Source organism: Emydura macquarii, unplaced genomic scaffold (assembly GCF_026122565.2).
Source record: "Emydura macquarii macquarii isolate MOO-44397 ecotype Brisbane River unplaced genomic scaffold, CSIRO-AGI_Emac_v2 contig_318, whole genome shotgun sequence".
Classification (NCBI taxonomy): domain Eukaryota; kingdom Metazoa; phylum Chordata; order Testudines; family Chelidae; genus Emydura; species Emydura macquarii.
The window spans coordinates 3,083,356-3,096,565 of NW_027130455.1; the positions used below are offsets into that span (position 1 = coordinate 3,083,356).

The 13,210-nt window shown below is 34.7% G+C and overlaps 1 protein-coding gene across 8 annotated transcripts in view; it reads right to left on the bottom strand.

Moving 5' to 3' along the window:
• The window catches only part of YAP1 (Yes1 associated transcriptional regulator), a 134,419-nt gene that overhangs the window by 119,538 nt on the left and 1,671 nt on the right, over positions 1-13,210 (bottom strand). For all 8 annotated transcript variants that reach the window (XM_067567862.1, XM_067567846.1, XM_067567855.1 and 5 more), the window contains exon 2: positions 10,702-10,952. In XM_067567862.1, the coding sequence (XP_067423963.1) occupies positions 10,702-10,952 (251 nt within the window). The remainder of the gene's footprint in view (positions 1-10,701; positions 10,953-13,210) is intronic.

Sequence of the window (13,210 nt, forward strand, 5' to 3'; positions counted from 1 at the left end):
CACTGATATATTTTGCTTAATTTTCTAAGCACCAGGCCAACCAAACTTCCTCTAATACCAGTATGTAAAGTGTTTACCATCAGATTTTTAAAGAAAGCTGGGAAGCCAGCAGTTAAAATTAACTGAAGTTTATGTTAATGTTTACAGAGCACTTTGAAGTTGGAAAGTGTTATTCAATGATCTCACTGCAAAGTGGAGACATTTAAAGTATTTTATTGTTAAAGGGTGAAATTCACCCTGTCCCAAGGGCCAGATATAATGTTCTATGAACTGCTAAACCCCAGTTAAGGAGAGAAGAACCTTTTCTCTACCCAAAACCATTTTTTTGGACTATGCTAGAACTCACAGTAAATAGTACATATTGTGGAAGAGCCTTGCAAAAACAAATGTGTGTGTGTGAGATCACTTTTCAACCTTTAAGTCACATTTCTCAGTACATAATCATTGTTCCATACTTCAGTGTGCAGATTATAATGGTCTTCTTGACGTTACAAACTGGAGACTGAAAAGACCTAGGAGGCCACACTGCATATGTGTGGGGGCTGCAATCCTCTCTACATTTTTTAGTGGTTGATCTAACCCGTTTTTAAGCGTTCCAAACAATAAGACTTCCACTACTTCTCTTAGGAAACCATTTCACATTCTAACAGACTTTACTATAAGAAAGTTTTTCATGAATATCAACCTTAATTTTTCCTTTTCTTAATGTCATCCTACTACTCCCAGAAATATCCCCTTCTACCTCCCTAAAAATTCACACTCCTCATCTTCCTATCCTTCAAAATTGTTTAGACACCAGCAATAACAAAAAAAAAAAATTTCGGTAAAAAGGAACTGAATGCCATGTTTACTAGGCAATTAGGTTTGTAAATCATTTTACAATCGGTTGGTAAATACAAAATCAACTGTGAATTTCTCTTCCTACATTTCTCACCAGATGCTTTAAATATATGATAATGAAGATAATTTAGAAGATTTAAGTAAAGAATTATTTGTAGTGTAAACAGCATCAAACTAGGTATGTGTCTAAGTTTAAAAAAAAAAACCCTTAAGAATTACTTAAGAAATACACTTTAAATGAAGACGGCTATTTGTATATTTTTCTTACCAAGAAACTCCATCTTGGCTATACAACCCATATGTGCTTTTAGAAAACATTTTATTGTGTCATAAATGTCTAATTTTACAATATCTTCAGAAGAGGAAAAAAACACCTAACATTTCAATTCCGACAGTTAATGAGAAAGGGAAAGGCATCCCTGAAGTAACAACACTATTTAAATAACACCAGTGTGGTTGCTCACACAAAGCCCTCCATAAATCAGAACCCTTTGCATATAAACAAGCAATAGTAAATTACCTTTATTTGACTCCACTATAAAACAGCCCCGCACCAATTCTGACTACCCAACAGAGTAATAATCTATAACCATACTTTCTACTAACACTGATCTAACTTTTTATCAGATAGTGTGCCGGAACCTAAGCAAAAAAAATCTGGTGTCTCAATATGACACAGCAAAGTCTTATTAATGAAGTTAAAGCTAAGTCCAGGATTGTTTTGAAGACAAAGTTTTGTTTCCTTAGTAACTGGCATGGCTGATATGTAGTATACTAGTAATAGTTTTACTTCACAAGATAGTTTATTTTAAATTAGTGATAAAATCTAGCTGCTAATTTAATGGCTAACTGTAATTGTCTGAAACCTAGCCCACAGTACATTAGTTAAAAACCAACTTGTGTTTTAGTTGTGCTTACCCAGCCTTAAAACATAAGCTTGAATTCATGAATGTATCTTTACACAGGTGAGGAAACAACATTAAACCTTAATCTTACAAATTCAAACTCCTAATATTCAGTAAAAACTGGCAGCACTGATTCTGGTATTAATTTGCACACAAAAAAGTCAAGTACAAATTAAGACCAGTTTAGAATAGTTTTATTTCCAATAGAACAGAACATATTTACCAGGCACCACTTTCATAACAGAGCATTAAAACTTCTTCTAAATTAAATGCTTAACATCAAACAGCTCCATACCTGATAAGTTTCAAAGTATACCTTTTAAAGAAACTGAACTTAATTTAAAGGCACTGTTTGAAAGAATATGTTAAATTATTGTGTGGCATCCATCACCTTCCCAACACTTAGGCTCCCCCTAAGAATTTTGTTTCATATTAATTTAACCCAAATTTATCAGATTACTCTGGGGATGGGGGACGACTGCTGACTGTCTATGGGTGACTACACACCATCATTAACATGTCCTGGTAGCATCTAGCATAGGTATTTTACATATGCTACTTGTGTAGGTCTCCTGTGCAGACTTCCTGTGTTCAAGACAGTGCTATTTTTAGAATTTACATGAGGAAAAGAAACTTTGATTTATTCAAGCTTTAGGAATTAAACATACCTGTGCACTGTGTGAGAAAGGATTTTTTTTTCCTTACACAAAAAAGTCACTATTAAAGGTGGAATTCACCAACTTAAATATTTATGACATATTTTAGCCACTGGTGATTTCCTAACATAGTAACGGCAAAATGAATTAGTTTTCACAAAAAGAGCTGGGGTCCTATCAGCTTCAAAGGGTTAAACTAAATTAAATTACATCATTTGGATTTTTTCCCAAACTATGAGGGGAAACATATCCAGGGATCTGGATACACACGGAAAGGAAGAGAAACATCTTTTATTTTTGGCCAACAGTTCTCTATTCACCTCTCTTTTTAGGGGAATCTTTGTGAATTTTAGCTTTGATGTGAAAGCATGATACCAACTACCTATAGTTAATACTGCGTTAGCTTCCAGTTAATCTTGTACTGGAGTCCTGACATAACATCCTCGCTATACCATTATTTGCCTCACCTGACAACTAATTATGTCTGTGATATACGGAGATGACTATTCAGAAGTAAGTTAGGATCAATCATCTTGCTTCACTTCACCTGTGACCCAATTCAATTTTTGAGGTAAAATGTTTTCAACACCTTTAAGCACTAGTGTCCATAATGGTTAACTGTTCCTTGAAAAATATTACTGGCAACCAATGTAACTGGATAAAGTAAATTAAGATCTGCTTTGTTTTGCTCAGTATCAATTATGTAAAGTCATCAATTGGTGTGCAGCATTTGTAAATCAGAGACATTATATCATAAATTTGTTCCAAGTACCAAAGGTTTTAAATTCTACAATCTTAAAGTTATTGCTTTACTTATTTTGGAAGGGGGAAGAGATGGATTTTATGATGGGGTATGTGATGAAGACACCACTAAATAGGGGATAATAAAAATGCAACCACTTACCAGAAATGCTTAATGGAAAAAAGAATAATTTTATAATTAGCAGCTAACACCACTATTACTTGAATGGCAATTTCCAAATTGGCATCCTTTTGTTAATTTACAGCTTTCTATAGAGCAGCAATTGTCTATTATGTGTGTGATGGGTTACAGATTATCATCCCTCCCATGCTGGGAGCCAGCTGAGGATTAAACAATTTAACCACCCTTTTTCATAGCCTCTAAGAATGATGGGGGTGGGGAGAATAGGCTGGTTAGAAGATGACTCTCTTGATTTACATCAAACTCTTGTTTGCCTTTAAGGAGAGTTCAAGAACCCAGCAAACAGAAGTGCTGCTACGGTGGCAACACTTGTCCCCAGAAAACTTGGTGCTACAGTACTTGAGCAGCAAGGCCATGCAACAATTTTTCTTCATAAAAGCAACAATGTCCCTTTCACTTTTGAAAGTCTGATTAATCACGTAACAAGCAGGCCCTTTTTAAGAAATGCATCACTTAGTAACCACTGTTACTGAACCTTCTGGCTTCTTTAAGACTTCCCATTAGAAAACACTGATAATTCACTAATTAATGCTACAAGTGATAATTTGTGCTTGTTTAACATAATACAATATATTTTAAATCAGAGTAATGCTATTTGAATATAAAGCTGAACTTAAATTCAATTTGGGGGATCCAAAATGTGAGCAACATTATAAAGAAATGAAAAACATTTTCCTTTTAATCTATATTAAAGCAAAACTACATTGTTATTCCAACAATCAATATCAGAGGCAGTTTTAGGTCAGAGCTTCAAGGGGATTTTAAAGATGTAATTTTACACATTCAAAAATGAAAATAGTTTTGCTTTTCACCCTTAACACACTACTTAAAGAAAATGGCAGTAACGTGATCTTGTATTGTTCTAAAATATGCTCTTATAGATAAACACTTAGGGAATCGCATCTCTTCAATGTACATGCACAGCTCCTATTACGGTTAATGGGAACTGTATTCACAGGTTATACTGTCTACTGCTGAGCCTTGCTTCCCATATATAGCATTAATATTTGGCTCTCAATTAGGGCTTATTGCAGTGCCCAAGGAAGTCAATGTAATAACTATTGAGTTCATTGACAACTGTATCAGGCCCCTACAAAGCACAAAGGCTGTTCTTAAAAAAAAATGGAAATTTTCAAGTATGATGTCCTTTTTAATACTATGTAGATTAACAATCACTGAAAAAATAGTGTGAATCCCCAAAAGTATCTATTTTAAATTAAGATTTTTTTCCAGCTATCACTACAATTCAATGTATTTTTGCAACCTGATGCCAAATGTCCTATTTTCCTTTGGGAAAAAAATAGAACTTTATAACAGGAAAACACATTTTAAATGTTTTTTTCACATTACTGATAGATGTGGTGTTAGTCTGAACGTTCTCTATTATCTTAACTTTTTTTTTTTTAATACGATACTAAAAAATACTGCATATGGCAGAATATTTAACACAGGGATACTATCAGTGCTCTTGCACATTTTCTTTTTAAAAGCAATAAAGTACTGTGTGTCATTCTTTCCATCGATGCCCACCCACTGAGCTTAGTGCAAATTCTCTACAGAGCATTAAAGACGTACTTTCATCTTTCTCCCAGCTCAGTCTCAAAACAAATAGGCAGACTTGCCCTTCCCCCCAAATATGGAACTACTTTGTGCAACTGCAGTTTCAAAACAATTTTACAGCATCAATATTACACAGAAATATTAAAGGCTTTTCATTTTAAAAGGACAAGGAAGTCATATTACTTGTATTTAATACTATCTTCCAAGACCAAGAAACATAACGCATTAGTAGTTACGAATTAACAGAAGTTAAGAATTTTTAAATGCAACACACACAAATATATTACCTTCCTTTAGAAACCTGAGTTTTTTGTAAAGTTAGCTAACATATATGTATGTTTTTAATCTTGAAGAAGCTGGCTGATCTACAATGCATCTTAAAGACTACATGTCATTTAAAAAAGAGTCAGGAATCAATGTTATGAACATGAAATTAAGTTTTTATTTGTACACTAGCTTACATATGGCTAAATTGAGTGAAAGCAGTAAAATCTTCAAATGCTTATTAGTAGCACAAGTATATTAAAAGAAAGCCTAAACCTATCATAAGCAGTAGTTACAATTCTAGTGTTACCTTGCATCCAAATAGGCCAACAAACATTTTTTGTCCCAAAAGACTCAGGTCAGTTCTTTCTTTGTTTTCGTTTAAGCAGTGAGGAAGGATGCAAGAGAAATGTAATAGCAGTGTCAATCATTTTTGAGGTCCAAAATGTTACTCTTTACCTTTCTATATTACAAATCACATAAAAGCAAAGTACCAAGCTGCATTATTAGTTTTAAGGGCCTTTAATTCCATATTAGATCAAATTATCTGAATCTATCCCTAACTCTGTACAGAACATGTAAAAAATACACACCAAGCAATAACCCATCTGATAAGAGATCTTACAAAGGGTTAAAGGTAACAAACACCCTTAACATACATGCAGATATAACTGAAAACCAACCTAGCTTCATTCAGGAAGTTATATAATACTTCATAAAGACAATAGGAAGCTGTTGACAAACTGCATGGAAGAACTGCTTCCTGAAGGAAAAGCAACTATAAGGCAGCTGGACCAAGCAATAGCAGTTTCTTCACACTGGAAGAGGAGAAGGGATATTATACTACTTTTTTAGGAATTAGATGTACTGTGCTGTATGATTTAAAATAGTTCAGTGTTGAGTATAAAATAAGTGAATCACACCAGAAATTACATCTAACATACAGATTTGCCCTTCTGCAGACTGTTGACTCCTATTACTGCAGCAATGCATCTTATTTCTTGCCTAGAAATTGAGCTAATAGCTCCTCCCCACCCACATAGTTCACTGAAATGTCAACCTTCAACTGGCCAACAGGAAACGTTTCAGAAGCCACGTGACTGACACACTGACCAATCATGCCATCTTTATTTTATATTCAGTCCATTCTTAAACACTCCTCCTCTGCAGGATAATGTTGTGCAGAGTAAGATCTACCTACTGACTAATGATACAAGACTTATTTTATGACTGATGAGCTCTAGTTACATTTCACAGAAGTTTGCAGCTTTAATGACACATAGAATTAATGCTACCAGCCATGACAGGAATGTGTTTGCTTCACTGCTCTAACTCTGCTGCACTATAGAGTAATTACGCTTAGTAAAACTCCTGGTTATAATGGTGATATGAATATTAACAAAATATTGGAACATCACACACTGGGCAGAAATTTAAACTTACACATAAAAAAGTTTAAATCATCATGCTGAAATGGACTGATGTAACAATGCTGGATGTCGGGATTTCAAAACTGGATTTTACACCAGAATATCTCAGACAGATGTATGTGAGTATAATGGTTCCTATCAAATTTGGCAATTTTGGGTCATTTTCTCATCTGCCTTTCCATTTTCAGGTCTTGATCCCTTCATGAAGTGAAATTTCTTTTTTGAATTTTAACCATCTGCAGGACAGACAGGCTTGAATTTGATTTTGAAAAAAATCATCAATATATTTAAAAAAAAATAATATCCATGTTTATTTTAAGCACTTTATTTTTCCCTATTTAAGTTTGCACAAAATTATGTGTTTTAAGCTTTTTTAAATTTTCATCAATTTAAATTTTCACAGTTGTGGGAAATTATGGGAACAAATACAATGAGGGGGTGTCGGACAATAATTATTTAATGACAGCAGACATTGAGATTCAAAAAGTTAAAGCTTTGTAACTGTTAAAACACAAATTGTCAGCATCATAAGTCAAAATTACAAAGTAAATATCCTTAAATCAAACTAAAACTTTTTCAAGCAGCATTTTTCTGACTTTGCCTATCTGTAAATTTCAATTATCATCACCGAAAATATTTTTTCATTGGTTTGGGTGTATATGGTGAAATCTATATTTATCGACATTTACCAATAAAAATCTAATCCTTTTAAGCCTAAGTGTAATATGATAACCAACATCAGAGAGCTGACTCACAACTGAAAACACATCTAATACTTTCATTTATTCTGTATAAATCTATTTCTATTTACCAATTTACCAGAAAGGACCACGCTTTCATGGAATGGCAATGGGAACAAAAAGCAACAATGCCAAACCAGTGAAGAGGCTGAATACCTGAAAGAGGGGCCACAACACTACATATTACAGAGGGAACCAATTATTCATACACAAAATTTGCTTATAGATTCATAGATTCCAAGGCAAGAAGGGAACATCGTGATCATCTAGTTTGGCCTCCTGTCTAACACAGGCCAGAAAATTTCCCCAAAATAACTCCTACATATCTTTTAGAAAAACATTGGTTCTTGATTTAAAAATGGTGATGAAAAATCTACCATGACCCTTGGTAAAATGTTCCAATGGTTAATTACTCTCTCAGTTAAAAATGTGCACATTTCTTCCAGTCTGAATTTGTCTAGCTTCAACTTCCAGCCATTGGATCATGTTTTACCTTTCTCTACCAGACTGATGAGCACATTATTAAATATTTATTCTCCTTATAGGTACTTATAGCCTGGAAATAAAGTCAAACCTTAATCTTCTAAACAGATTGAGCTCCCTGAGTCTATCAGGCAAGTTTTCTAATTCTTTAATCATTCTTGTGGCTCTTCTCTGAACACTCTCCAAATTATCAACATCCTTCTTGAATCTGGACCCCAGAACTGGACACGGTATTGCAGAAGCAGTCGCACTAGTGTCTAATACAGAAGTAAAATAACCTCTCCTTGTACTCAAGATTCCCCTGTTTATGCATCCAAGGATCAACAATCCCTTTTGGCCATAAGCATCACACTGGGAACTCATGTTCAGCTAATTATCCACCACAACCCCAAATCTTTTTCAGAGTCACTACTCCCCAGAATAGAGTCCTCCATTCTGTAAATATGGCCTACATTCTTTGTTCTTAGATGTATATATTTAGATTTAGCTGTATTAGAGCACAAAATTCTTATTAACAGCAGAAGCCTGGATATTTAAATATTGACAAATTGTCAGTTGAAATCAGCTAGCAGGAACTAGATATGTATTCTATCATCTAGAATTCAAAATAACTATTTTAAGAAAAATTCTGAAATATCAATTTGCTTGTGCTAAAAGGAATTCTTCAAAAAACTTCTTTGCTTTCTGTTTTTGAAATATCCAAAGCGTCCAACTGGTACTCAAGTTATAAAAATGACAAGTCATTCTGAACTGTAATGAAGCTGGTGGGTTACACCTATAGATAGAATAGTATCCTAAGACCTATTAGGGACAATAAATGCTGATCTTCGAGTGTGAACAGAGCCTTCAGAACTGTCTTCATCAGACTCTCCCAAAGCACAGCAGCACCCAAGGAAAGCAGAAAGAAAACAGCCTATTAAACTGTTGAAAATCTCCCCAGGTCAGCATCTGACCCAGCAGGGAGAGGTTCAAAAAGTACAGCCTTTATTTTTCTTCCTAACAACCTGGTTTGTTTCCACTCTTTTCCCCTTCAAGACACATCCTTCAAAGCTAGCAGCTCTTTCAATCATTTACTTTGGATGTCTGCTTGAGAACAAACGACCTTGCTCATGCAGATGAGTTTGCCAGACTTGTGTGTACTTTCCAGTCTCAGGCTCTTTATTGTTCTTGCTGAAACCTGACCCTTTGAAATGGATACCAGGACACCAAGAAAGGACAAAAAAGAAAACTTGCAGAAAAAAGGAAAAGATTTTCTGTAGTAATAATGAAACTGTAGAAAAGCTTTCCAAGATCAAATCCTTCCCTCTGCTTTCACCTGAATGAGCATAATTAAAGAATCAATTATAAAAGTGTATTTAAGTGTAAAGACATTTTGCATCTCTTAAAAAGCAATAAAACCCTTTCTATAAAACTGAGTGTCAACATTACTAAAAATAGTAAGGAACACTAGCAATTGTGCAATTTTAAATCCATTACATTTGATCTGAATTAGGAGACTGTTGTGTTTGCAGTTTTGCCCTATTTTACCTAAGCCAATTCTTAAGAGTTTAAGTAATAGAGTCAAAAAAATGGTTTTGATCTAATTTCAAAATTTATGTTGTGCTCCTCAAGGTCAAGTGGGTCATATTCTCAGCTGGTGTAGACTCGCATAATTCCAAAAAATTGAAAGATGCAATGCCAATTTACACCCGCTCAGGATCTGGCCTAAAGTGTATTATTCAGTTAACAACAACATCACAGCTACATACTTTTTGACTACTGCCTATTTTTACATTCTTAACACAGATCAATTTCCCAAAGAATTCATTTTGGTAAACATGACACAGAAGTTTACAATAATCTTTAGGCAAGCAAGGTATGAATATAAAAATGCTTTATTTGGTTGAAGTAAACTAGGATTATATATATGCTTTATTTTCCCTAAATTTAAAATGGCAAATAATGGGCTACTTGGAGCCTTCCAGTTTAACAAAACGTAAAAATAAGTAAAAGAAAATGCTAAAAATACAGTCAAAGTATTTGAGGGTCCATTATATGTCTTGGTGGGCACTCTTTCAGAAAAGAGGATAGGCGCCTGCGGCTTTAGAAACTACACAGCATAAAAGAAAACACTCCTTAATAGATTACATATCAGACTGCTGGCATGTGCAAGCTCTCTTCAGTTATAGAAAAGGTTAATTTCACTACAGGAAAAAGTCACAGTTGTATGAATAAGGAGCAATTTTTAAAAATTATATGAATTTTCCCTCTCAAGCCAAACAATGTAAGTTAATTTTAAGAACTATAAAATCCAGTCCTGTAATCAGATCCACATGCCAATGGACTCCACATGGGTGCAGGAGTCTGCATGTGTGGATCTGAATGCACAATCAGTGCCTATATCCCTTGTACTTTGAACAATCACTGCAATCCTTTACTCCCTCTCACTACAATATCTGCCAAAGTTACTTAGCATTTTTGACGACCATTTTATAGCAATTTGTGTGACACTTCCCTTTACTTTGGCCTGAAGGAGAACTTTAGCAAGATGCAGCAAAGATAGACAAGCAATTTAAATTACCACCATATATATATTTTCAAGTGATTTTTAAAATACACACACACAAAAATAACCACTTCATTTAAGACAAATCAAGAATACGTGTTTAAAACACCCAGGATTTTCATAAGAGAAGAACACTCACACCTCCAGTTGAAGTCAGTGGAATCTGCCGGTGCTCAGTATTATTAAAAGTCTGACCCCATAGTTTTAAAATACATTTTACACTAAATGAACTATAATAAAGGTGCAGCAATTCCTATACACAGTGATTCTTAAACATGGAACGTAAACATTGTTAGGAAACATGGCTAATTTTTTTTCAAATAGATTTTACTTACTTCAGAAAATATCTCTGGCCAGATGGTGTTTTAGCCATCTCCCAACCTGGTGGTAGAGGCACATCATCAGGGATCTCAAATGAAGACTGGCGGAGATGTTGAGAAGAAGGTGCAGCTCCAGGACCAGTCACTACTCCAGAGGGGGTAAGTGTCCCTGGGGAGACAGCTCCTAGCTGCAGCGAAGCTGGAGAGGAATGAGCTCGGACATGCTGAGGAGTCAAGGCTCCTGCTGACCCTGCATCAGTGCTGGCCTGTCAGGAGTTAAATTGTTGTAAGATATTTTACTTCAGCAGAAACATGCCTATTGGAACACAAACTACTTTTAACTTACTGAATATTTTCTAGTCAAGTAGGCAGATAAGATGTTGCCAAAATTCTACTTATTCTGAAGTTGCTAACATTCAAGGATGTAGCCCAAAGTAGCTTACTTAAAGAATCAGTTTTCAAAACTTTTGCATGTACTTATGGAATATTAATTTTAAGTGTTTCTCATTCTTATTTAGTTTTATTCTGTACACATATAAAAAGCCATTTTTATACCTTTATATAAGGCCAGCCTTAAAGGCCTGATCTTATCCCTATTCTTCATAGGATACTCCTGTCATGTCTCATTCACAATTCCATTGCATAGTGGATTGGTTGAAATGACTATACAAAATGGATGTAAACTACCATTCTGGATTCTTGGTGTTTTACACTTATCTTGTACAGATGTAAATGACTCCTCAAGGTGTAGGGCAACAATGAACTGTGCTCAATGGCTTCAACGGGAGTTCCACATGAGGAGTGACCTCATAATTGGGCCATAAAGGACTATTTCATTATAGTACAAGGTATGATATGCAAGAAAAGGGTTCCCAATCTCCAAGTGAACTGTACTTTAATTGTATGTGCGATCCGTATAAAAAAAAAATGCAGCACTGGCAACAGCCAGAGTGTGGACAAACAAATCAAATCTTCCACAAACAGTTCTGCCAACCATCCTCAACCCTGACCCACAAAACCCTAAATTATTGCAGCCTGGGTCTCTCCTGAACTGAGGACGGTGAATCATGCTAAATTATGTATTTTTCCTGATGTGGACAGAAATCCATGGAGAACTAGAAAAATAGCTATGAAAACTGTATTAAAATAATGTTGACTCATATATATGAGGGCATTCACTTCCCATGTACAGTAGGATAATTTGCACACCTACATTTTATTATGAAAATGTCAGCCCATGCCACACCTCTGTACATAGGTAATGCAGCACACCTGAGGCCTATTTATGAACTTAGATGCATAGACTCATATCTTCATGTCTAATTAAATCAGCTACTGACTTATGATGTAATAGTATGAAAACTCTCAAAATCAGATTTTGGCCCATATTACAAACAATTATCCTGTGTCTGCATTTTGCTAAAATATGAAAAAGCAACCATGTACTGGAAGGACATAACTCACTCCAACATGAAGTACTTGATTTTTGGGGTTTCAACCAACCCTTATTATTTTTCTTATTAAAAACAAACAAACAAACAAAAAGAACCCCAAGATTGATATTCTTACAAGAGCCCAGGAGAAGGGATACCACCACCACAATCACTTTAAAATGAAGAGGCCAACAATGAACCCAATAATCCTATGGTTTCAATTGGATTTTAACTACATGATTTACTGCAATATATTGTACTGAAACCAGCCAGCCAGCATCAAGGAACAAAGATTTTAGCTGTGTACATTAGTAGCATTCGCAACATACACACACAGCTCCCAATCTTTAAGGTGCATGTTATACGGATGAGTATTAATAACATGCACTTAATATAATACATTTCAAATATGTAATATGTAGCTGCATTTATTGGAGTTGAATACATATTAGGACTCCAATAAATGCAGCTATGTATTCAACAGTATACATGATTACAACATATAGTTGTAAATGGTTACTGAATACATATTAGTATACATTTGTGTATGACACCAGGATAAAACTTGCAATATAAAAACAGTTATAAAAAGTATTAGCTGTGCACATAGTAACCTTGTTGGAAATCTCAGAGTTTAAATGGGCTATTACCACCCATTCCAAATGGGACTAACGCTGTATGAATCATAATAATTCATAATTTTGTAAATTACAAGAAAGCAAGGATATGGAGATAAGATACAGTCTAGTATTTAAAGGATTGCAAAGAAAATAGAAAGGGGTGCGGGTTGGGTTATTTTAGGTTTTTTTAACATTTGGAAAATAAACTCCTGAGCTGAGGGGATATATGCCAAGGTTTAGCTTGGAGTAAAATTTTTACAGCCAAGTTATAAATCCCTCAAAACAGGAGTTTAATAATGGAAATGTTGACAGACCCTTAACTACAGGAGTTCCAGGCACCAGCATAATATGGAGCAAGTCTCTTTTTTACTGACTACATAAAGTGACAATAGCTGATGATAAAATCTATTTTATAATTTAGCAACAAAGTTCATTGCTTAATAAAAACATTTGACCAGAGAGACAGTTTTC